Source organism: Prinia subflava, chromosome 7 (assembly GCF_021018805.1).
Source record: "Prinia subflava isolate CZ2003 ecotype Zambia chromosome 7, Cam_Psub_1.2, whole genome shotgun sequence".
NCBI lineage: Eukaryota > Metazoa > Chordata > Aves > Passeriformes > Cisticolidae > Prinia > Prinia subflava.
The window spans coordinates 10556100-10582460 of record NC_086253.1 but is presented as its reverse complement, the minus strand read 5'-3'; the positions used below and the strand labels follow the sequence as shown (position 1 = coordinate 10582460).

Sequence of the window (26361 nt, the reverse complement as noted above, 5' to 3'; positions counted from 1 at the left end):
GTGTCTGAGGGTTAAATTTTATCAAAGGAACTTAAAAATTAGCTGTAATGGGAGGATAATCTTCAAGTATATTCTTCCCAAAAGAGTGGAGCTGGGTCATTCTCCTGCACTCTGAAGATTGGAAGTTTGCATAACAGAGACTTTTCTGTCAGAGGACTACATTTTTAAGTGTATCAATCAAAAGGATGAAAAAAGGAATGTTTCAACACACTGTTTTTTCTTTCCTGTTTAGAACATGATTTAACTTTTTCATATTGTAGTAAAGAATGTTTCACATTGGATAAAATTACAGGTCATCCCTTTGCCCTATACAGAAAAGTTGATTTTCTTCTGACTAGAAGCCCATGGTTCTTGACTTATTACTAGCAGATTTGCTTGGTTAAAGCATTGGTTTTTCCTCACACCATTGAAGCCTATTATTTTTTTACAGCAAGGTCTACCAGTTTCCAGAAAAAAAAATAATTGTAGAAAGTGCTGATTGGGACTTCACAGTAGAAACTGGAATTCTGCATGTTTAACACCCTACAGCTATTTCCTATGTGGCTCACAAGCCCTCCAAGTGCAGATTTCCTGTTAGCCATACGCTGTATGCTCAGCACAGGGGCTCTGCTGGCAGGGCAGCTGCAGTTTTATCCAAATCTCTGTTTCTAGGAGGATGAAAGCCAACAGGAGCTTCCGAGACTCCCATGCTGACCCAGGCTAACGGGATCTTTGGGAACCTGTTGCCATATCCTGTCCATTAAATGTCTCCCTTGTTGGTTTGTGGGACTCTTGGCCAGAGGAAGAGCTTCTTGTGTGACTCACACCAGGAAGGATGCCCACCCTGAAGTGCTCATATCATCCCTGATGAAACTTGGCTCCTCCTTACCACATCCTGCTTCTACTGCTTGTTCTCCAAACTTCTCTATCACATCCAAAATAAGGTTTCCAGGCTCTGAGACACAAACTAACATGTGGAGAAAAATGTTTCTCTCTCCAAAACAAAGTGCATTTATTAAGTCTGTAGAAGTCTCAGAGGGTAAGGATGCACTGATACAACATGTTCCAATGCTGCTAATCTACCAGTGTTCGCATATTTGGCACTTTCTGATTAATCTGACTTCTTTTGACATTGGCTTTTCACCTTCATAAAAGTTTCCCAAAGTTACGGGGTGAAAATCACAGAGGACTTTCATATTATTTGCAATAGTGTATTCCTAAGACCAGTCTATATTAATTTAGGTATAGAAATATAGAAATATAGAAAGAGTTATCAGACAAGTCATACACACTCTTGCTTCCATCTGCACGCAAGCACCTATTTACAAACCAATTAGAGGGACTTGGGAAAGCTACAGGTATTTCACTTTCATGACCTTGTTCTGCAATTTTCTTCAGTGCTTGTTTATTCTTACAGGTAAGACATACGCTGTGGAAGTCTCCTTGCTATTAATGACATTACAAAAATATTCCATAGGAATATTTACTTAAAATAATTATATCTATCCCGATAGATGCATTCTTGCATTTATTCTACTTCAAGCACTTTTTTCTCTTGTCTTCTCCATCTCAAATACTCCAAACAGCTACATCTTTTAATACACTTTGGTAGCTGATTTTAATTACCAAACAACTGGATTTAGTGGACCTTTTGCAAGAGCGAAGATGCATTACTAATTGCACATTGAATTTAAAAGCAACTTCATTGCCAGTGAAGAGAGGAAATTTTTTAACACAATTTTTAAGATACGATTCAGTTCAGAAGTCCAGAACATAAGAAAATATAACAACATCTCAGCAAGTGAGATGCTAAGTCACACTAACAGAGCTTTAAATGTCTGGAGATATATATATACACATTTATTTATTTATTTATTTATTTATTTATTTTTATTTTTAAATTATGGAATTATAATGAATTTTTAAGGCTGATATCCTAAATATTTTTATGCATTTAAATGGATAAGTACAATAAGAAATCAGCTTTATGCTTTGTCTTGTTTTTCCCTAGGTGATTTTTAGCAGTGCTATTAATATTTGCACTATGAATATTCTTCTGCCTGAGCATGGCTGTGGTTTAACAACAAAACCCAAGTCTGAAGCTTACTGGGTTACAAGGTGTATCAGGACCACCCTGCAGCATTTCAAGGGAGGAAATGAAGAGTGATTCTGCTGCCCTTCTAAGTTATTCCATTTGTTTTCCAGTACATGAAACTCTTTCTTACCCTGAATTTCTCAGGTTAATTAAAAGCTGCTAGATAACATCAGTTTGTGCAGTGTACAGATGAATAATATTTTAGCTTTGAGGTCACTCCTATGCATGTTTTAAGAACAGAGAGATAATTTAAAATAATTTAAATGGCTTTAAAATAGAGGAAGATATGCCTTTAATCTTTGGACCATAGAAAATAATGATTACTGATAAATCAGCCCTACACAAGTAATAAATTACCCCAGCCAATAAAACAGCAGCAAAAAGATGGTGGATAATATGCTATTGACTGACCCTGTGTGAAGGTCACAGCAGCCATTTCAGTGTTTCATCAGGGTGCTCTCAGCACAGCTCCACTGAAGTGCACAGGTCTTTGGGGAAGTGTTTGGGCATGAAAAAGAACTTTTGGTGTTGCAGAAGGACATTCTGGAGGCAGCCAGAGGCAGCCCTTTGTCTGCTGCCCTGAGTGAGTGGTCACAAAAGTCATGGACATCACACACGGCTTGTGGGAGCTGAGTTCATCCCTTTCCACAATGTGTCTTCACAAGTGCTGCAAATCACATCTTTTTTTCTTTTTATTTGTCTATTTTAGCAAGCAATTCAGTGCAATGGAGGCACGGCAGGCAGACGTGCAGGTCAGTACCAGTTTCTGACGCATCAACATTCACAGTGTGATCCATTTAGAGGGTTTTGCAATATTTAACTCTGGACTCCTGGTCTAATGCCCCCCCTGTCTGTGGTTCAAAGCATCTAAAAAGGTAATGGCTAATTTGGACCCTGTCTCCAATAGCTGCTGAAACCTGTTTACCTGCTCCTCACTTGAGTACCAAGTTTAGTTTTCTGTAAAAGGAGCCTGGTTTGAGCACATCAAAACATTTTGGCAAACCCACCCAAAGCATGGACAGTGAGGATAACCAGAACTGGCCCAAACCTTCAAAGTAATGCTTACAACACATCCCCACAGCACCAACAGAGATGGAGCTGTCAAGTAATAAAAAATCCTGAAGGACACTGGGATTAGCAATTGCTCACAATTGCCTGGAAATATCTTACTCACTGGAAGTGATGTACTCAGGAGCCTTGCCAGGACTAAGTGGCACTGCCTCTTCATAATAGCCTTCAGGAAGGGAAGATGTTGGCAGTGGTGGAGGCCCATTATCTGGTGGCTAAATGAACAAAGAAAAAAAAGAAAAAGTGATTGCAGACCAACAAGGTGTTAAATTAAACACGGACAGAACATCTGCTCATGATCAGTGCCAGTGCAACCAGCTTCATAAACCCTGCTCTTGTGACTATTTCTTATGTCAGCTATCTCTAAAGGCAAGGCTCTGGAGGGCTCAATTACATGTTCTGCAAGGTAGCATCTTTTAGATGAGAAGCAAGCCCAAATCTCAAGTTCCTCATATGTCATTGTCATTAAACAATAATTAAATAATAAGTAAAGGTTGAGACTTGAATCAGTAAAGCAATCTAATTATGCTTCGCAACACAGTACATTTTTAAATGTATCATTAATGTATTAAATGTATATTAATGTATTTTAAATGTATCATTATTGTCCAGACCTTTACCTCTAATCATGATAAGGAAACAAAACTTTCTTGCATGTCCTCCAACTGAGTCCTTTGGAGGTGATAAAACACTGGAGAATCCTACTACTTGTCATTGCTAAGGATGGCAAAGTCAATATAACAGCTATATTAAAAGAATTTTTCTCTACAACAGCATTAAGTGGTAAAAATGTAAAAAAAGATACAGTTCTCCATTTAAGAACTGGAAATCTAATGGGTCTGTGTAAGAAAGAGATTTCTATGCATAGACCTCTTTACAGTGTTAAGGCTTACTCATTAGTATTTTACACCTAAAATAATTCATATTACAGCAGCAAACAGCAGTTTGGTTGGACACTTTAGAAAAGGTTAATAGCCTGGGCTGGAAGAGACTAACGACAGAAAATTCAACCATATTTTCATGATAAGTGTTATTCCAATGGCAAATCAATTCTTAATATATATATTAATGTTTACAATGCTATTTCTGCGTAGTGAAAAGTGAGCTACAAACAAGAAAAAGTCTGAAACATCCAGAAACCATTACATGATAAAATAAATATGTCAAATACTAGGACAAATTCTAAAATGCTTCTTTTAAATGTAAATCTGTTTTAAATTTAAATTTAAAACTGACCAATTGTTGGTCTGTTGATATAATAACAAAGTAAATTTAGTACTCTGTGACTTCTTCCATATGACTTTACTGTTCTATTTCCTTAACAAGGAAATACATTTTGTATTTTATGGAACCCATTCATATTTGCCAGAGGTTTTCAGTTTCATATTTACATGTTAGAGAAAATACTGAAGCCTTTTTCAGTAAACCAATAGTTTATTGCATGATTACAAAAATTTAACTTGCAAGCAGAGTCAGAGTTCAGTAACACTTTTTCAATACATATTTCTTTTTTTAAAATTTTCTTTTCAATCTTTTTTTCAGGTAATGACAGAGATGCAGCAGTGTTTGTCTGCACTGGACTGATCCAGTGTATACTAAGGGAATGAACAGAGATACTGAAGAGATAAACTGGTCAGACACTTTTGGGCTGGAGATCAGGTTGGCTGACCACTGTAGCAGAGCCTTCTTCCACATCCCACAGATGAGGCCACAGGGACTATGCTCCTCTTTTGCTACAGACCTGAAGTTACGTGGGAGGAGCCTGAGCTTTAATAACATGTTAACTGCAGTGAAATTACTTCTGTGGGCACTTTCAGGGCTGGATTCATCTCGGACTATTTCAAAGCTAGACATCTCCAAATCTCATTGTTGATTACACACCTATGCCAGTCACCTAACTCTTAACACCATCACTAAGATGAGTCCCACTCTTGGAGTGCTCTGTAGTTAAATTCGTGTCAGGTAGGTTATTCCACCTTGCAGGTAAGTGCTTGTGCATTCCCAGAGTGCAGGAAGGCAAGGAGCTGGTGACTAACCCTGCCCTTCAGCTCATCCAGCACGGATTTCCCTTGGCACACCAAGGAAAACGAGAAACTTTTTCATGAACAATGAACTGATTCATGGCTGAACACAGAAATTCCTGGTCAGATTGAAATTTACACTGATATTACTTCTATTATCAAATGATACAGCCAGCTTCTCACGTCACGATCAATTACAAATTACAGTTGGCAATTACTGTTACCTACAACGTGAACCAAATGAGATTTCCTCACAGACCAGCTTTGCTAAAGAAATTATCTGTCAAAGATGCAAAATAAAGAAAAAATATGACTTTCAGTGAAATAACCCTGTAATTTTGCTGAAAAAAAAAATCAAATTAACAACATGCACATCATGACAAAAAAGAAAAAGTCTTTCAACTGCTGCTGCTGCTGCTGCTTCACAACAGGCAAAAGAGACATTAAAAATTATTACATGTTCGCTACTGTCGGAAAACTGACAGCAATTATGAATTGCTCCACACATACCACCTCTGTGTGGCCTGAGGTGCTAGACACAAGAGGCAGAACTGCCTCCAAAGACTTGATTTTCCCCCTTCACACAAGTGGGTAGAACCTTGTTCTCGTTAGTTGTGGTCCCAGTTTGGCCCTGGGGCAGTATGGATTCATACCACCTTTTTCATTAGACAAATTAATTTCTTGCTCTAGCCTTAAACTGTTTTTTCCATTGGGTGTGTACAATATATGAAATTCCTATCATTACTGAACCTCATTCACCCAGGAAATACACGTCCTGAGTCATTCCAATTTTGACTTGACACAGCATCGAGGTTTCAAAGCTGTATTTTATCCAGGGACAAATGTAGGGCTCCAATAAAGAACAGGAGGAGAAAAAAAAATTCCTTGTTTTTAGACAAAATGTTATTCAGAAAGAAAGAAAGAAGGAAATGAAACACAAATGGTGCTTGTCTGCTTTCGACCCTGCTGGAGCACCAGTTACTTCATACAGCTGGGGCGGGCTGGGCTGTGCAGCCAACGTCAACACAGATGGAACCCATTGCTGAGTTAACTGGGCCCTCCTCTCCCAAATGCATTTTGCAGTGCTTGCCATAACAAAGCTGAAAACAATTCTAAAAAATATGTTTTTTAAAAAGGAGAAACATCCAACATTAAATATTTGATAAAAGCGGGGCTGCTTTAATATTAAAAAAATCCCGCAATTGATTAAATACAAAATAAAAATATCTCAATTCTGTACCATAAAAAACTACATCTTTTGGCAGCTATGGAGTATATCAGTTTGGCCACTAATATACATAAAAATATATATGTGGGCATTCTGGTATTAGTTACTAATATTTACAGTTCTTTAATATTTTTACTATTGCTAGTTGTATTGTTTCATTCTGTCCACTCAGAAATTGTTAGTGGAAGAATTTCAATGAAGTTATGAATTATGAATTAGATGTTTATTCAATAATTTTTGAATAGTTTACCTGAAAAAATGAAAAGTCCATAAAACCCACAAAATTATTTACATATTCTGTAAAAAGATTAAATCAAAAAACCACTAGAACCTGTGTGGCTTGAGTGGTACCAGGAGGAAAAACCTGGTAACCTGCAAGGAAGGTATTAGAGTGAATTTCTCTTCTTTTTTTTTTTTTTAAATTGGGTTCCTTGTTCTTTGGTTTTGTTTGTTTGTTTGGAGTTTGTTTTGTTTTGTTTTAATGACAGGCAACGAAGAAGAAAGAAAGGGAATACTCTCAAGATAAGCCACCTCTCTCAGTCACAGGAATAAGAACTGAGAAAAGAAATTGTCATTACTTTTATCTCCTTGGAGGAAAAGGGACAAAGGTGTAATATGTTGTTGCCCACAATAATAAGAGCAATAATGAAACAGTAGTGATGAAGACTTTGTTAGGTCCTGGATTTGAGACCAACTGAGAGATGCTTTAATTAAAACCAAGAAGCAGATGAAGTGATTATTACACTACAGAGTTGAGACCTCTGATGAAATTAAATTGGACTGTGCAGGGGATGCCCAATTGCAGCTTACAGGATTGATTGTTAAGAGAAAGAAACAAATTGGTAAAATTTGTTATCCTACTGAACTCTGAAACATACTTATACGGATATTTTAATTTAACGGCACATTATGATCTTCCCCTCTACCTGCCCCCTTGTATTCCACAGAACACAAATAAACTCTTTGTTCCTTTATCCTAAGAGATACATCACTTTATTTTCCCCCTTCTGTCCAATGGTACTGAGCAAGATAGACAGTAACTTTTATTTTATGGATGGTCTGATAATCTGGTGACAATATGGAAAGCTGTGTGAAAGACAAAGGAAAATAAATGTCAATGTATAGAGGTTTGAAGAAATAAAGTCACTTTATACTCCAATGAAGACTTACACTCTGTATAAAATAGAAAGAAATACTTTTCTTTATGCAGTAATTTAGGATGTGGAGATTTCCAGTGCAAAGCAGTGAGCTGGGCAGAGCCTCAGTAACCCGTGCTGCAGGTAAGCACTGCCAGCAGCTCAAGTGCCACTCACAAACTCACAAATAACAAACTCACGTGTGTTATTACATCAGCCACCAGCCTGGATCCAGCTGGACCCTGGAGCCAGCTGGTACAGAGCCCCCCAAGGCTGCAGGCAGCAACACGAGAACAGAAAAGGAGTCACACACTGGGGATATCTAAGAAAGCTGTTCAGGAGCCAGCAGGAAAATTCGGGCTGTTAAGAAGCTTTGACATAGGCACATGCCATTTGCTCTGGAGCAAGCTTGGACCTGACCTCTGCACAAGCCCACCGCATCTTCAGCCTGGAGGGGGAAGGGAGGGTACACACACATCTATGATCCCTAACTCCACAAGTGAAAAAAATGGATGTCCAGAAAGCAGGATGAACAAACAAACTGAGTAAAACACAATTCACAAAATTATTGAGCACTCATTTCAATCAGGCTTTTTTTGTAACACTGTAAGGGTTGGAAACTGGGCATTAATAATTGCCATGAACTTGGTGTTACAGCCCTTAAATAAATTCAAAATTGTGGTAAAGAGAAATCACTACTTTTTGCCAGCAGCTGAGGACCTGGGTGGACCTTGGATTTATTCAGGACAAAAGTGCTGACTTTGTGAGACATTAAGATCATACTGAACTGTGCAATATTAGTCTGAGTGTGCACAAGGAAAAGATGAGAAATATTCTTCATTTGACCTCTGCTTCGTATTCTAAGTTTATTATTTCTGAGCTTGTCAGCTGCAGCCCACAAAACCCAGCACCAAATAATGTGAAGGAAGTCTAACAACTCATCTTCCCAGCTTCTGAGCACAAAAGACAGCAAAACCAGCCAGACAGCTACAAAACTCAACTTTTTGGAATGGTGTGACTGTGTCAGTGCCACCAGAAGGGAGAGGACAGGACCACATGATGGGCTGCTGGTGTAATCCCACCTGACCACCTCTGACTGCACATGCAATTACAGCACACACCCCTGCAGTGCCAGCGCTACCAGGAAAAGAGGAGAAGGAACTCCCTGAACAATCAACAACCAGGGTTTGACATGATAGGAGGCCCAGCAATATGAATCCCATGAACAGCAGAACTGGCCACCACCAGCTCCTGTGGTGCTGAACAGACGAGGGCAAGGGGAAGGTGGTGGAAGTGATCACCAGGCAGAGGATGGGTATAAGCTCGAGGGGTGATCCTGAGCAGGGACTTGAACAGGTTTAAGGCTAAGAACAGAAGGCACACACTTGGCACTCTGTCCTCCAGGGAGTGGAGGAACATCTGACACAGCCTGAGAGCGTGTCTGCTGACTCGGGGTGGATGCCTAATTAAAGGTATCGCCGGGAAAGTGCTTAGTGTGTACAGGGACTACAAACAGATCACAGCCTCAGAGAGCACAGCCTGATGATGGGAAAGAGATCTGAACAGACCTGCTGGCATTAAAGCATGAATCAGGGCGTCCTATGGCTCCACAGTTTGATCTGAAGATTGTCTGGAAAGCGTTTACCATGTACCTCACCGGGAGCTGAGTTACTATTTCACAATAGTAACAACTCCTGAATAACCCCCTCACCTAACAAACAGGAAGGCAAAGATGGCAATGAACAGGACCAAGTGGAAACAGTAACAGAACATAGTATATTGACCCAGTAGAAAACCCTTGCATCTCTGACAGCACTGGCAGTCTGTGCCCAGACACAAATTGTCTCTCTTTTTGCTGCTATATGTAAATACATTTGAGATTGTAAATAAAACCAAAAAGACTGGAGTATGGAATGCACCACTGAAAGGATAGATAGCTGGAAAGAGTTTCATCCAAATTCTGTGGAAGGCTGGAGTGAAAACAAACTCCATATTCAATGTGAGGAACAGAAGATCTAACAAAATAATTAAAAGTGAAAGCAAATGAGCCAGTAACAAAAACAAGGTATTTCTGTATCGTTCATAATTTATAATAAAATATTATTACACAGCCAGTTGGAATCATCACTCAGAAAAAACAATAGACTTGACTCATGTCAAGCAAAGGGTCTGTGTGTACCAAGAAATTAAATGGGCTTTAATTAATGCTAGGGAACACTTTCATACATATTAATGAGAAAGATTAATCTGAATTTTAAGCAGCATGGGACTCTCAGTCAGAGTTGTTTACTGTGACTGCACTCAAAGAAGTGTCTGTATTCCCCAGAAAAGACAAAATCACCTTTCTCTTCCAGGAGTTAATAAACTCATCCAAGTGTGTGACACGGCAGTGAGGACAGGGCAGTACAGTGATGAAAGTTCCATTTCCACTGGAACAGTATTGTCTACGGGCTTGAGGACTGCATCAAAGTAAAACAGGAGGAGACTTGGTACTTACTGGCCTAATTCCTCCCTCGTGTATTTGTGCACAGAACATTAATAAGCATGATTAGGAAAGCAAAAAATCTGGTCCCTAACTATCAACACAGGGAGGGAGTTTTATGGCCAGGTGTAGCATAGAATCAAGAAATGAAAAACCTGAGGTCAGAAGTGTGAGCATGATACAATAAATGGTGAGACATTGTCCTATGAAATCTGTGGCATTAGTAATTTAATAATTTTCTTATGAGAATGCCAAATATCACCAGTATCTAGTTAAAAAGAGAAAAAAGGGCAAATAGTTTCACAATTATCATAAAAAAGAATTTGGTAAAGAAGTTCAGTTCTACTCTAATTCATCCAGTTTAAATTTTAGTTAAAGGCAGCTGAGAAAAGCTCATTCTGGCAGCTTAGACATGAGGAAAGTTTTGAAATATGGCAATGTGTATTGCTATAAAGGTATAATATAAATTAACTAAGAAGATAATTGCTTCAGCTGAAACTTTTCTGTGGTACCATTTGCAAATACGAAATTAATCATCAACAATAATTCATCAACCTCAACCATGGAAAATGGAAATGGCAACTAGAGTGTCCTGCAAGACATCCATAACACAAAAAAGAGGTGGTATACCTTTCTTCATCCTTATTCCTTCTGCAATCACATATATTCCACAATCCCAGTGTGCCCAGGTGGCCAAGAAGGCCAAAGGCACCTGACCTGGACCAGCAACAGCGTGGCCAGCAGGACCAGGGCAGGGACTGTCACCCTGCACTGGGCACTGGCGAGGCCACACCTCAAATCCTGCTGGGCCCCTCATGACAAGAAAGACATGAGGTGCTGGAGTGAGTCCAGAGAAGGGCAACAGAGCTGGGAAAGGGTCTGGAACACAAGCCTTAGAGGCTGAAGGAGCTGGGCATGTTTAACCTGGAGAAAAGGAGAAAAAGAGGCTCAGGAGGGATCCCCCACCTGAAAGGAGGTTGTAGCCAGGTGGGGTCAGTCTCTTCTCCCAAGCAACAAGCAACAGAACAAAGATAACAGTCTCAAGTCATGGCAGGGGAGGCTCAGATGTTAGGAGAAATGTATTCCCCAGAAGGTGTTCAAGCACTGGAAAAGGCTCTCCAGGGAAGCAGTGAAGTCACCACCACTGGAGCTATTTGAAGTCATGTAGACGTGGCATGTGGAGACATGGTTTAGTGGTAGCTTTAGGCCAACTCAGTGATCTCAAAGATCTCTACAACCTAAATTATTCTGTGTCCAGAAGACCACTGTCCTGGTCACTTATGATCAAAGTACATGATGCTCATAGCAGGTGCTTGGGAGAAATACTGATATTGATCACTAGCATTAAACCATAGCTCAGAATGAAACTGATGGAGCTTTTCTTATATACAGTGGAATGAAATGAAATCTGAGTTTCAGGTTGAGGAATATGGTTGGGATTACAAAGGATATCTGAAGCACATGCACCACGGTGAGGGGAAAAGGACATAAACACACAAAGACTGGCAATGAACCCTGGGATGGTGGAACATTAAAAATTGAAATGGTGCGTTAAAGAAACCTAAATGCTAGTAAATAAATTTGGTAGGTTTCTGAAGGGGTTAATATTTTATCATTGCCTGCAGTAACTGCACTGATAATTTTAAAAGGCCTCTTTACTTGTTCCTTCATTATGGAAGAACTTGCTCAGACCTGTTCAAGCTTTAAGGAAAGAACCTGAAAATTAACACTGTCTTAAGATCATCTTTAAAGAGGCGGAGAACAAGGTAGATGAAACAGAGATTCCCAAGTACCCACCTGACACATGGACCCCTTGCTTGTGTTATGGCACTTTTCTCAAGGCACACCTCAGAAAAAGCTGAAAAACGGCACTTTTTTGGTTGCTGTGCAAAGAATGATTAATATAATTGGTGATATATCACCTCAAGAATCCTTTCAATTTCCAGGTGATTTTTCTTCTTCTCCAAGGACGCTGTCTCCTTTCAGCATTTTCTAATAAATATCTAAGAGTTTACCTGACAGGCAGCCAGATAAAGGGAGGCTGTCAAATAATTTCTCCACAATAGGAAACCCATTTATACGAAGCACTCCCACAGAGTGACTGTGTATTGTGCAGGAATGGGTTGGAGGAAGATCACCCATCCTTTTGATTCAAATCTGCAGGGTTCTGGAATTTTGCTGAACATTTGTTGCGGTTAAATAACTATTAAATTGTCAGTGTTCCAAGAAAAACAAAATATACACTTGATTTCACCGTGAAAATCGTGCAAAATCGCTAAATGTGCTGTTTGTGTTTGATTTTGTTGGACAGCACAGTGCAGTGAAATCACCAACTGTCAGAGGTAATATGACAACCAAATGCTTGGAGGCTAGAAGGATTCTGTCACTGTCATGCTGTGGATAATTTATGCCAGTAATCCTCAGGCACATCAGCAGCAGGACACACCGGATATTATCCCACTGCCCCAGTGGAAAATGCACTCCCAGGCCACCTGGTGATAGTGCAGTGATGGGATCCCAGGTGTTAAACCACTCTGAAGTGTGCAGAGCCTTGGCTCTGTCACTCCCCCAAACCCAGACAAGTGGTGTCAGCTCTGCAGAGGGACTCAGCCTCAGAGCACAGAACCCTCAAGCTTCACATCCTTTATCTGCTTTGCCAGCCATCTAAAAGAGCTGCTCACACAGACTAAAGCAAGAGGGGATTTGGGCTTTCTACGCCTGATAGAAAGTCTGCTAGGCCAGATGTAGCCAAGGGAATATATACAAAAGAGAATTACTAAGAGACTGTGTGCTCAGTGATTTTCTCAATTCTAGTATACCTAAGGCTCAACTTTGTCCCTCAGCTTTGTCCCTTCAAACCCCACTGAGTCCAGGAAAGCTCTCTTGGCTCTAATATATTTTAATAACTAGAGACTTCATTTAAACTATTAACAGTACGTCTCTTAATAAAATGAATTTAATACTCTTTCTTTGTGAGCTGATGAATAACAAAACTGATAGAAGATTTGGCTTGAGCAAATATGCAGGTCTATTTACAGATTTACAAAGGAAATCTTGCATAGCACCTGCCCACACATAATTCTAGCTCCTGGCTAGAATTTACTTTATACTACTTTACTACTACTACTACTTTAAGGAGTATTGAATTCCTTCCCACCCACACATCTTTACATAAGTAGAAACTTAAACACCAATTCAGACTAAACATTTTTGAATGCAGAAATCCTTGAGTGACATAAAGAGAAACAGTGGTGTAAATGAACCTTTAATTTTCATCACATTTAATAACTGATGGGCTAAACCCAGAGATTTTAAAACACTGTACATTTATTTGAAGTTATTGATTCCCACTTCCAGTAAATCCCTATGCTCCATCAGCACAATGTGTTTTCATTGGAGGCTGAGACCATCACTAGATGTTACTTAGCAAGTGGAAAAAATTTTCTGTCCTGAATAGCTGTCAAAAAGAGGTGCCATACAGAATGACTTCCGACTTGCCCTGTGAAGAAGGGCAACCAGCAGCAGGATATTCCAGCCTCTGGTGGGCCCAGGGAATTTTTTCCACTCAGCTATGAAAACACGGCCTATGAAAAGTGGCTAGGAAAGGTAGCTCAGTATTTACATCACTGCAATTATGTACAGTTTTCATAGATGGGCATCAGCTACGAATTTTTAGGATTCCATTGATTTAGGGTGGATTGAAAATCACCATGTGAGCAGTATTGGATGGGAGAATTAGAGAATTAGATCTTGGCCACTGTCACTAATGTACTGTGTATAAGAAAAGAAAGATTATGTGACAGTCTCTGAACATATCAACAATAATAAGGGTTTAACAAAAAGACATCTAATAGTGAAAGGTTTCCAAGAAACAGCTAATGATCCATTCCATCATATCAGTGTGAATTCAGGAGAAGAATTCCAAGTCAGACTGGAGTCTGAGCTTACCATAGTGTTCAAAGGACAAAAACCTGATGGTTTTGTCTTTCCCTTCTGGTTCCTCCTGGTCTTTTGCAGGACAGCAGCAGCCTGTCATCTTTTTCACAAATCACACCATGCTGCCATAGCAAAGTATCACCATTTGTAACCTCTATTTGATACTGCAAGACAATGAGAGGCTTGGGACAGCTCCTGGCTGGTCTCAGAGTGGCACTGACACTGGAAAGGGAGGTGAAATCCACCACTGCCTGACAGCAGCATCAGAACTGCAGAAACACTGGCAAAAATCAGCTTCTAACACTATGGAAAAACTCGATGAATTCACTGAGGCAAAAACATCAGCAGTGTTACAGGCAGATCACAAAGGAGGGCCCTGCTCAAACTCCGCTTTGCCAGAGTCAGCGTGGGAAGACCACACTGCAGACCAGCCAGCTCCAACGGTGTCAACTTCCATGGTAATTCCCACAGTATCTCAGGGAAATATTTTTGTTATTAAAAAATCCAAAATGAACTCCTGCAAAAACCACTGCTGACCTCCTGGACCTAATTCATACTTCACACCATTTCACTTGCTGCAGCTGTACCAACTTTAGGGGAATTTACACATTAGTGTATGAGAAAGGAAAAGGAGATGGGTTGTCTTAAGAAAAACAACTTGAACTTTCAGAGCCAAACTAAACCCACACAAATATAAAAGAATGAGGATCTCAGCTGGTTTCAGTTTATGAAGGTGGTACCCGAAGTCTGCATTTCAAAGGCATGTGCATTTTGCATAATTTTCCTGCCTCTTCTGAACCCTTTCCCTTGTAATTTATGCTGTATGTATTTTGAATTAAATAAAAATAATCAGTTTCTGGCACTGTTAACCATGAAATGGATTCTTTGACTTTCACTGCATATTAATAAGACTTCTTTTGCATCATTAAATATATGCATAATTAATTTACAGTCACAAACCTAAAGCTGGCATTGCTTAAAGAGAAAGTAAGATTAAGGTATTCCATACAACGAAAGTTAGTTGTGGGTTTTTTTACTTTTTTTTTCCAATCCATAGCATTTTATGAAGGGTTGGCCAGGAGTTCGATTTGATAAATTAGTTATTATGTTTATAAAATGTTACTGGGTTATATATCCCCCAGAACCAGGCATAAACGTGATAGCAAAACAACACACTAAAATGGGACAGAACATCAGCCATCCCTTACTCTGGCCCTGCAAGCTGCATCTGTGCTTCCTGGTTCATTGAATGTGGGTCTCCATGGATGGTCCTTATCATTGTGCACACAATTTTCCACACAAGAACAAAGGGATGGATACTTTATCAGTATCAGTTCAACCTTCAACAGGCCAAACCACAATATGTTTACGATTCTCTAAAAAAATGTTGAAAATGTTTCATGCATCATATTGACTATAATGCCAGAATGAGAGAAGCACTGAAATTTGTTTACAGGTTTTTTTCTATAACAAGACAGCTGCTCCCAACTGGAGGACTGAATTACAGATCTCAATCTTTGCTATAAACACCTCTAAGAATAAATGCATCTGCTTGATCTGAAGGGAATTTCCTACCCAGAGACCAGGCAGGAAAGGCACTAAAGACTTCATTCAAAACAAAGGAAGTATTCTTTCTTCATTTTAAAACTCTGCACCTTCATTTTTCAGCTACTGAAAGGAGTCTTCTCATTAGGCTTGCTCCAGGAAATGTTACCAATAAAAGTGTAAGAAACTGCCTCGGACTTGTGGGCTTGGCCACGCCAACCTCCAACATAGCACAGGTCAACCTTTGAAATTAAGGCTATGTTGCTCAGAGTTTTGTTTCTGAATTCTGAAAATCTCCAAGGATTGCCACTCCACAGCCTTTGCAGCTGACCTATTCCCAGGTTTATTGCACCACAGGGAATTTTTTGATGTCTCTTCTGCAGGCTGAACCGAATTTCCTCAACCAAAGCAGAGGTGAGAGGAGTAATTATTTCCCTGGACCTGCAGGCTCTTTTCCCTTGTAACCATTTCTGTTAGAACTTACCGTAAATACATTCTCTCTTGTGTATATTTATATAATTAAATATAACACTTACCAGCCACTGCTGAGGTATTTCTGGCAGAGGCATTTGAGGAGGCGCCGGCAAACTGTTGGCAACTTCTTTATTCTGGACATGTTCTTTTATTTCTAAACCTGTGGAAGAGCAACAAACATCACCTAATGCCTTGGTAGATGCAAATGGGGTTTTTTTTCCACATGTGGATCCCATGTCTGACTGTCACACACTGAAATCTGGCATGCAGTTCTGATCCCAGCCCACCTCCCAAGTGCAGTTACTGAGGCAGGACTGGAAGAATGCTGGGAATTCAGGAATTTAATCAACCAGAACAAACACATACTTGCTCTATATGATAATGACATATGCGCTGTTTGGATCAACAAATACCAGACATTGAAAAACATTACAGGAAATCATTCTGAACTGCCCATCCATCTCCAACTCAAAGCCTTAAACAACACTCAAACACACTGCCAGGTGCCTGCCAGTTAAAAACATTTACTGGGGGAATGTACCACATTTGAAAACATCCCAGTGGCACCACACAGTGAATAAAACATAGCCTGTGGCCAGAACATGACTGGCTGCCTTTTTTCAGTGGAGAGGAACAACAGTTGTTCCCACGGCACATTCTGGATGGGCAAAGCCATTGTGCAGGAACAAGCCCCAAACCATTTTTCATGCCAAAAGAATGGATAACTGAGTGGAAGTAAAGCCCCTGCCTGCCTGCTCTTCCTGGAAGTGATGGTGACAGCTCTCTGGCCAGGCCCACAGTGGCCACGTTCCCTGGGCTCCCTGCAGCCACCACCACCTCTGATCACAGAGGATGGTGTGAGTCTCAGTCCCAGGGGATGCAGGACGCTGTGACACTGCTGAGGGACACTGTCCTGACCAATTCACCATTCACAGAAATGCACACTGAGCATATTTTCACACCATTTCCTTCTTACTAATGTTCTATTTTAACAATCTAGTGGTTTTCCAGGCGAATTTGAAAAGGGGAAAAAATTAATGTAAAAGCTGCTTTGAGGGTCCTTTGCATCATTGTTGCATCTCCCCCACAGGAGAAAAGAGGAATGACCAACTCAATCTTTTAATATGCACAATATTTTAAATCACAGCTGAAGTCCCTTCATGGAAACAGGATATTGTTTATTCTTCTACATATCAAAAGAAGGTTAGGGTGCATCTCCTCAATGCTCTGGCAAAAATTCGGTCCATGGATTGTTCCCTGCTTAACCCTAGCCTGAATTTAGTTTCTAGTGTTTAGTTGCATTTTTAAAATATATATTTACATAGTCAAGTGGATGACTTTCAGTCAAGATCATGTAATTCTCAAAAAATGTAATCAATGATGAAAGATTTCTTGTCATAATATCCCAGTCCCACTGGCTGTGAAGTCATGGGTTGAAAAACAACATTGATATATTAAACTGTCTCTAAAGACTACAGTTTCTTCTTTCTTCCTACAAATCAAGAGAGTGATTAGTCTTGGAAAACATTCCTTTTTTCTTTTTTTCCAGTATAACTTTCACTTGTTGCTCTTTATATAGGATGAGTGAGGAGCCCATATTATGGCTGCCATCCATATCCATGTCTCATGCCTTCCATAACAACCAGAAGTCATATATGAAGGGATTTTTACTGAAAAAACCCCAATACTATTCCAAGTGAATGCTATTGTCTCTGTAAAACTATTTTTCCCCAGTTTTCATCTATGTGTGTTTAAATAAGAAACTGCTCCAACATTTCACTTCCTCTATCAACTTACACTGCAAAAGGAGTACTGCAGGTTCAGAGCATCATGTCCCATTAAGGAAAACTGGCAATGCTACCAGTCATATTGAATGACTAAATTCAGCAACAGTTCTTACTCCAAAATAAACTCTTTGTGTCTTTGTTTTTTTGGAGAAAATCTGAGTTTTAGCCATTTAATGCCAAGTGTTTTCCTCAGATCTGCAATCCACTGGGCATGCCAAGGTGCAGGAAGAAAAATAAGGTTTATAGTTCTGCCAGCTATTCAGAGTAACCACTGGTTTGGATGCAGGGCAGGTTGAGGCCAAGCAGCTGAGTCCTGAAGAACACATCTGCCTGGCCCAGTTCTCCCTGCTTGATAACTATTAGATGAAAAAAAGAGTGGGCATTTGGGGGAGATGGAACAAAACAAGGCAAAAGATTTCTAAAGAATTCCCAAATAAGACCTCACTCAGTTTGAAGTGTTTTACTGCGCATCACAGTAATTTCCACACCTTTACAAAGAAAAACATAATTGTTCATTTCCAGACATTCTGACGAAGCCAGCCAGTTCCCAGTTCCCCAGATCCATCATTACCATTTCCCATTGATCTTACATGGTTTTCTCCAGTAATCAAAAAATCCTGTTGGATTGACCCTGTTGATTTTTGCAAATGCAACTGAAGAGGTTGAACTCAGCATAGTCCTCAAGCCTCTTAAACCGTGCCAGCAACCCAAGAGCTCTCGTGGAGCTGTGTGGGTGGAGTAAAACAACAATTTGAAAAACAGACTCCAAATGATAGTTCATCTTAGTTACAGAGTACTGTGGGTTCATGCATCTTTTATTGCTTTTAATTTTAATGAGGAGATGAATAGTTTCAAAGGGATGGGAGTACTGAATGTTACAAATGATAAAAAAAGCAGCAGGGTCGGCTCCAGTAAAGTACATGGCTCCCTGGGCAGTTTCACACACGCTCAAGGCCAGGATGTGATGGCAGAGCTCCCAAGGAGGCAGCTCCTCTCCTTCCCTGCCTTGTTCCTGTCCCTGCACCAAGCTCTCCTTTGAGCCAGCACAAGCACGTGTGTGGCCTTAGGTTGAACCAGTCCAGGGAAGTGACACTGGTTAGGACTAAACCACCAAAAAAAAGCAAATAATGTTTGTGCTAGCAGAAAGGAAGAGCCAATACATGAGTAGCCTGGGGAGAGAAACTGGATGCTTTTTCAGAGACCATGCTGGTTTAAATTCTCTTCAATTACATACACTATAGTTTATAGACATATAAAGAGATCATAGTCCTACGATCTCTTATTTAACTGAACTGTGGGGTTTCCTTAACTCTAGTTTGAACTAGAGCATATCTTTTAGCAAAATATTCCATCTTGATAAGATGCCAGCAACGGCATGCAGAACTTGCTAAGTTCTTCCATTAGTTCATAGCTTCAATGCTCAAAACATGTGCTTTATTTCCACTTTGAAACAAACATTCAGCCATTGCACTTACTGTTGTGTAAGTCTAGGAGCTTGCTCTCAGTAATTCCTTTTCTACAAAAAGATTAATTATGGCTCCTCATTTTGGATAATTTGAAGGCATATTTCTGGATCCTTTAATCATTTTACAACTTTTCTTTGAAATGTCTATATTTGATCTCCTTGAACGAAGGCAGTAGAGGTGAGTAAAGTGTTCCAGTAACAACTGCACTGAGCAAAGCCTGCACTGAGCATCCAGTTAATACATGGATCTCACTGGGATCTTGGTGATGGCTGGATCTTGTTACAGAGCCTGCAATAGGCTTTAAAACCTAAATGGTAGGTGCTGGAACAGTGGAAAGCTGTGGTTCTGGGGTCTTCTTATCTCCACCACATGTGGAGACATAGACTGAACAGTCCTAGGAAGGTGCCCTGGCACACAGAAATTGATATTCACACAGCTAAGACCTCTCACTCTCAAGGTGATTTTGAGCTGTCTATAGGGAGCAGATCTTTGCCCAAGCTAACTCCACATCATGCCTAGGAACTGATGGGGGAGACAAGTCAGCTTAGGCCAAACCAATGCAAGGATCACTCCATAATTTAACAGCATAAATAACTGAGCTCTAGAGTCCAGAAACATACTCAGCACTGTGAAATGGACAGTGTTTCATCCTGGAATACCATCCACAGTCCCAAAAGAAAGAATGCAACAACTTTTCCCCACGTTTTCAAAGTTGGCAACAAAATACACCTGACTTTTAAAAAAGTGCAATGTTTTTCTTAATAAATCTGGCTGTAAAGATGGCAAGAAGAACATGCAGTGTCAGCTCAGCAGTGCTGAAGTTATTTTGGACCCCAGTAGAATACAGCTCTTTCTAAACATATCAAATTGCAGATTCACACCTACAGACTGTTGGGGAGTTTGATGTATTTTGATGAACTTTTGGGGCATAAAGACTCTTTTCACAATATGAGAAATTGGTATCTGCCTTGTTCTCTCAGTACAAAGTAGAAATAGTGGTGGGTCTTTAAGAATGTCAAAATGGAAAAGAGGACAATCATTACTTTAAAGATTCCTTTGGACTTGAATCCCATGGCAAAAACGAATTCTTTAATAAATGGGGGCAACACTGCATCAAACAAGACCATACTTTTTTAGCACCAGAGAGGAAAGAAATCATGAGAAATACAGCTGCTCACAATGTGGCATTTTTCTTCAACAAACTCTGGTATTTTTTAAAAATCTAAACTGGGGGTTTACACTGGCAGTAGTGCTGTCAAATGTAGTGGAGACAGAGGTCTTAGAGCCCAGATGTCACTGCATACAGGAATATGTGGTAAAAAATATAAGAGTACTGCTGGAAAAAATAGTGAGGAATGTTCTTCACTAAAGCTCTGTGGAAAGGTTCCTGTACACAGTAAATCACTTATGTTGCACTCAGTTCCATAATCTTGATGGAGACAAGCAATTGTGCAATAAAAATGGTTTTAGATAGGAAGAAAACAAGAAAGTAACTCTGATTGCAAAATGCAATCCAAACATTCTGAAAGCTATTTCCTATCTCTGGCTTGGCACTCCTGTATCAGTCATGCACCACACTCCTCCTCAGTATCAAGACTTTTGATGGATTTGGGTCATTTGACACAGATGAAACTGTGCTGTGGCCAGCACTCCCTGACATCAAAACTCACAAACAGCATTACTGGCACAAATCAAATGAAGTAGCCACTCCATCAGCAGAAGTGAAAACATTCTACCTAGGAAATAATTCTGTGGCTGGGTTCACCCATGTGCACCCAACATACTTCTAAGTGTGCATTTTGCTGTATTTTACTGCTGGACACAAAGGAAAGCATTCAGGAAAGTTACACTTTGGCTTCACCCTATCTTTCTGTCTTGCTTCAATTTAGGGCTTGTCTTCAGCTCTTTAAGTTATTTCACTGAGCACAGACTTATTCTGTGCATTCTGCAAGCGAGAAAACACACCCCGGCACTGACCTTTTGATGACTGTATCCTCAGGAGAATGTTAGTTATTACTGCCTTCTTCTCCCTGACAGTGGAAGTTAGATATTCATGGTCCAGAAGTTCAAGAAACAGGCGCAGCTCAACTATTAACTCTTCCATGGCTGAAAGACAAAAAAACAGAATTACTTTTTCCGACAAGTCCCATTGGGAAAAAAAAGGTAAGAGTTAATTCTCATTTACCCACATTCATAGTTATTTTCTAGTATTTCTTAAAAATGTATGGTCCTCCCTGATGAAAAGAGACTTTAACATTAATAAACACTAATAGAACAACAGAATGATCCATTAGTGAGCACTGATGACATTTATAACATTTATTTCCAAACTGAAAGACCTATCTTTTCACATGCCGCATGATGAAGCCAGAACCAGACAAGTTATGTGCAGGAATGGTGGCCCCTGCCACTTTGGTTCCACTCCCATTAACAAACTGCAAAATTTCTAACTGCAAAAGAAATTTAAGGCTTGATAAAGCTTCTAGATACCACTGGTATTTTAATTATTCTTTCCTTCATCATTTTTCTTCTCTTTGCTGTGGTAAGAAACAGCAGGTATTGCTTTTTTTGCAGTGATTTTTCTTTTTTACAATCTCCAAAGACAAGCTCCCAATCTCTCACAATTTTATTATCACTCCCCAGATTCCACGTGATGCATTTCACATTTCACCCCATTCCATTATTCCAGATCTCAAAGCTTTCTGACTCGCTCTGGAAAAAAATTACATTCCTTCTCTCTATTCCCTGTACTACTCAATTTTTTTTTATCGATGAACTTCATAAGCACAGTTCTCCTTTTCTCCTTTCAAGCTATCCCTGAAATCTTGCATCTTCCTAGGAACTGCAGTAGCTCAGACCATACAAACCCCTCTGTTACAGCCTGATCACAGGATATCTCTGCAGCAGGTTTATGAGGAAACCCATGGTATTGAACCACATTTTCATGCTTCAGTTGTCTCATAATTCTGAGATTCTCTGGTCCCTTCGCTTAAGGGAACTATTTCTAGTTTTGTATCCTCATTCCGAAATGCTTCCGTTTACATTTTTCTCTACTTAATCACATTTGTTTTTACACTCTTTTCAAGGCCTAACTTGGCAACTGCTGCTAAGCCCCCTCAGACCTCTAAAAGGTACATTCTTTGCTCCTTACTCCCTTTACCACTCTTCCCTACTCCTAAAACCTTTCTGATACCATTGTTCACCCAAGTGAACCTGGAATCCTTTCTTCCATTTCTGAGAATGTGTCTGGATGTTTAAACAACCTTTATTTGAGATGTGTTTGCTTTACCCTCCATTTCACAACAACAGAGTGCAGGGGAGCCTGCAGATGTCAGCCACCCTCCTGCCATGGGCTCCTGGCCTGTTCTTGTCTCCAGGAAAAGCAGATTTTCCCATGCATTTGGGGACTGTACTTGTGCTCTGACTGCCTTGGCAAAGCCAACAAAGTATTAGTAGCAAGTGCAGAAGATGTGCCAGTCAGCAATACCAGGGCATGAAAACATCTTAACAAAGAAATCCCTGAAGAAGTACACACAGGCAAGTATTTTCATAGAATCATTTAGGCTGTAAAAGGCTTTTAAGATCATCAACCACAGCACTGTCAAGTGCACCACTAAACCATGCCCCTAAGCACATGTGTTTGTCAAGGACAGTAACTTCACCACTTTCCTGACAGCCTGTTCCAATGTTTGACCATCTTTTCACAGAAAAAAAAAATCATAATATCCACTCTAAACATACCCTGGTGCAAACTGAGGGCATTTTCTCTTGTCCTGTCACTTGCTGCTTGGGGGAATACACTGACACCCACCTCCCTTCAACCTCCTTTCAGGTAGTTATAGACAATATCCACCCTGAATCCCATTTTCTCCAATCTAAACAGTCTCAGCTCCCTTAGATACTGCTCCTTAAGACTTGTGCTCGAGATCCTTAACCCTTAATTCTCTCAAACACACTATTCATTTGTTCATATAATTCCATCCTGCCCAAGTTTTTCTTGGTGATGATATCTTTTTATTCAACTGAGCAGTAGCACTGCCATTACATAAACTGTCCACATTTTCAGGATATATGTTTCCCAAAGATTTTCACAATCTATTGGCAGAAAAAGTGTATTTAAAATGTCAGGAAAACTGTCTGCATCACTTCACAATGTAGATCATGAAAAACATCCCATGGCTACAATGGTAAATTTTTTTGCCATCACATTTGTAGCTGTCTAAGTTCTCTAGAATTCTGTCAGAAATCCAAAGTATTTCACAACAACCCCATTACTTCCAGAGTTGTTCAAATCATGAAACAACATATATACAGCACACAGCTTTCTGAAGCACAAAGGAATAGGTTCATATTTGCAAAATAGTAAGTGTTCATGAGACTAGGAGAATTAAAAAGGCCATATGACCAAAAAAAAAATAATAACACCCAAATAATCAGCTTTCTTTTTTTTTTTCTCAAATTATACAGCTTAGAGATAAGATGCATATTCCATTCTTTTTATAGTGGTCTCCATCTTTTAAGTATGCTTTGAATATAAAATGCATTAATATTGTTCATTTTAGTTGTAGAATATATTAATATTTTAATAGTTACTTGATATGATATATGCTTTCAAAAGCTATCATTACCATACTATCTAGGCAATCAATGCAAAACCTAATCATTATGCAGTACCAAAAATTTATATTTTTCATGTAGTTCTACAGCCATATTTATTGTTAGTAATTGCAATTAGTGTTAGCAATTGCATATATTACTGCACTAATATTTCTTTGCAATGCCATGTTTCCTGATTTCTTTAATGCAAGGGACTGTAAATAAGCTAAAAGGGATCTCTCCCTTCACCTCTTCACCAAAGAATACATTATGCCACAGTCATCTCTTTTCTTTGCTGAGAACCTTCACTTCCAGGAAGGGAAAAAAGGATGAAAGCATCAGATACCTTTGATATGCAAAGTGTACACAACTGTGTTATTAAAAATTATCAGATCCTTGTTCTCAGGATTTATAATCTAATATAAACAGATGGATTGCACAATGAGAAATGAAAACAGAGCAAGAGGGAGTTACCAGGCAAGGAGACAGGGAAGCAAGAGGACAAGAGATAGGAAACTGCTACTGGAGAGACTTCTGGGAGCTGGCACCTGCCCAAATCTCTCCTGACTGTACCATAAATGTGTGGCTTTTCTTGATGTCCTTGGAGGAAATTTGCATGGCAGTCCCTGGTGACCCCTTCCCATTGACCCATAATGACCAGCCCACCAAGGTACTGGAAGCAATTTAGGTGCCCCAGCAGAGGATTTTAAGAACAAAGCTTTGGTCAGGATGGCTAAGAGGGTGGGAAGATGAACCTGACACCAGTGAGGCAATCCTTGCAAAGATGCCCAAACCCTGCCTTAGCAACATATTTCCAGTCAGTGCCTGTGCCCTGTGTCCAGCACTGCAAAGGGCGAGCAGCGCATCGATGTCACAGATGACACTGATGTCAAAGAACCACACGAGGACACGCAGGTGTGCAGAGCAGGAAAAGGCCAGGTTTATTTACAAAACTCAACTTTATACATTTCCTATGGGGCCTGTGGATTGGAGGATGGAATTCCACCTCTCAAACCACATTGGTCAAGCCAACTGTCGATCAACTTTCTCCTCTCACTTGAAAATATGTAAACAGTGAAAGACAGTTAGCAAAACATGGCCATTGTTTATAGTACAAAGTGTGAGAAAGTAAAAATTCTGACTCCAATATGAAGAACATTACAGAAGGCTTAGAAAAGTCTTCAACACCAAGGTGACACATCACCAAGGAACACGGACACAGCAAGTCTTGTTTCTCCTGCCATGGAAAGCTCACAGGTGTGGGGCACTTCAGGCAAGCAGCCAGAGATGCTGATTCTCAATTGGAGTGTGACGACAGAATTAAACTGTTAGCAGCTGTTAAAAATGCCAGACATGAACACTTAGAGGTTGTTTGTAGCAGGACTAAGTTAGGGATGTGTTTTCTTTTGTGGGAGTTAATAGCATCGTAAATATCGAAGTGTGAAGGAAGAATTTTTTGAATCTCACTTCATATATGTATTAATATCAAACATCCAAAAGGAAAGAAGGGAAACACTCTTCCCAGCTAGCAAGAAACACTCTTCCACATATCTTAAAATCATACTTTACTCTGTTAACACTTTTGCTGCTTAAGGAAAAAGCAAAAATTCTGCCATGGAGTGTATTGAAATAAAGTACTGAAAACGGTTTTTTTTCCAAAATGGCAACAAATAAACTTGTATGTTCAGGGGGAAGAAACAAGTTTCCCTGTTGTCAATCCTTGGCTGATTTTCTGGATTAAAAAATCTTACTTTCTCCTTCCTAGAAATGTGATGATGGGCTAACAAAAACCAAACCAACAAACAAAAAACCCCCCAAAACCCCCAAAAACCCCCCTGAAAAAACAGAAAATCTACGTATTTTCAGTAAGCAACCATTATTTCTTAAATGGAGACTCAAAAGGAGTGGGTGATGCAAGTCCCAAAGAAAAACATACTCCTCCAGTGAGAGATTACCCTTGGAAATCTGACATCACCACAAAGAAAGAATAATAATCAAAAGAAGGCTCTCAAAAAGGGGCCAACTTATTAGACAGTTTTGGCTGTACTATCATTGCCAAAGGAATTACTGGTAAGTGGCAGGTGGTGAAAGGCAGGGTGGAGCCCAGGAATGGTAATCACAACAGTGAGCTGATTTTAGCCTGACTGAGCAGCAAAATCACATTCCATATTAAATGATGAGAAATCCATCCTATGCTCAATAGGAATTATAGGCCCCTAATGGGCTGCTGTAATTGCCATGCACAAATAAAAAAACAATGATAAATCCAGAAGGGTTTCCAAGACCAGTTCTCAGGAGTTTTAAAGTTTTTCAAATGGCAGCACATAAAAACTGCACACACAAGCCAGCAACAGAATACACCAAGGTAAAAATAATCAGAGGAAGGCGATTACATCACACTGCAGATTTTGTTCCAAACCAGAACTAAAACCAAATGGGACTAAAAATGCATGATGATGCAATTATTTCAAATCTATGTTTATGGGTACTAGACTATAACTATTTTTTAAAAGAATATAGTTTTCACTTCCAGTTGATTAGAAAAAAA

General features: G+C 39.7%; 1 protein-coding gene across 3 annotated transcripts in view; it reads right to left on the bottom strand.

Moving 5' to 3' along the window:
- The window catches only part of AFAP1 (actin filament associated protein 1), a 114034-nt gene that overhangs the window by 43570 nt on the left and 44103 nt on the right, over window positions 1–26361 (bottom strand). For all 3 annotated transcript variants that reach the window (XM_063401570.1, XM_063401572.1, XM_063401571.1), the window contains exons 2-4: window positions 21195–21323; window positions 16027–16124; window positions 3249–3357 (exon numbers count right to left, since the gene is read on the bottom strand). In XM_063401570.1, the coding sequence (XP_063257640.1) occupies window positions 3249–3357; window positions 16027–16124; window positions 21195–21321 (334 nt within the window). In that variant the 5' untranslated portion in view covers window positions 21322–21323. The remainder of the gene's footprint in view (window positions 1–3248; window positions 3358–16026; window positions 16125–21194; window positions 21324–26361) is intronic.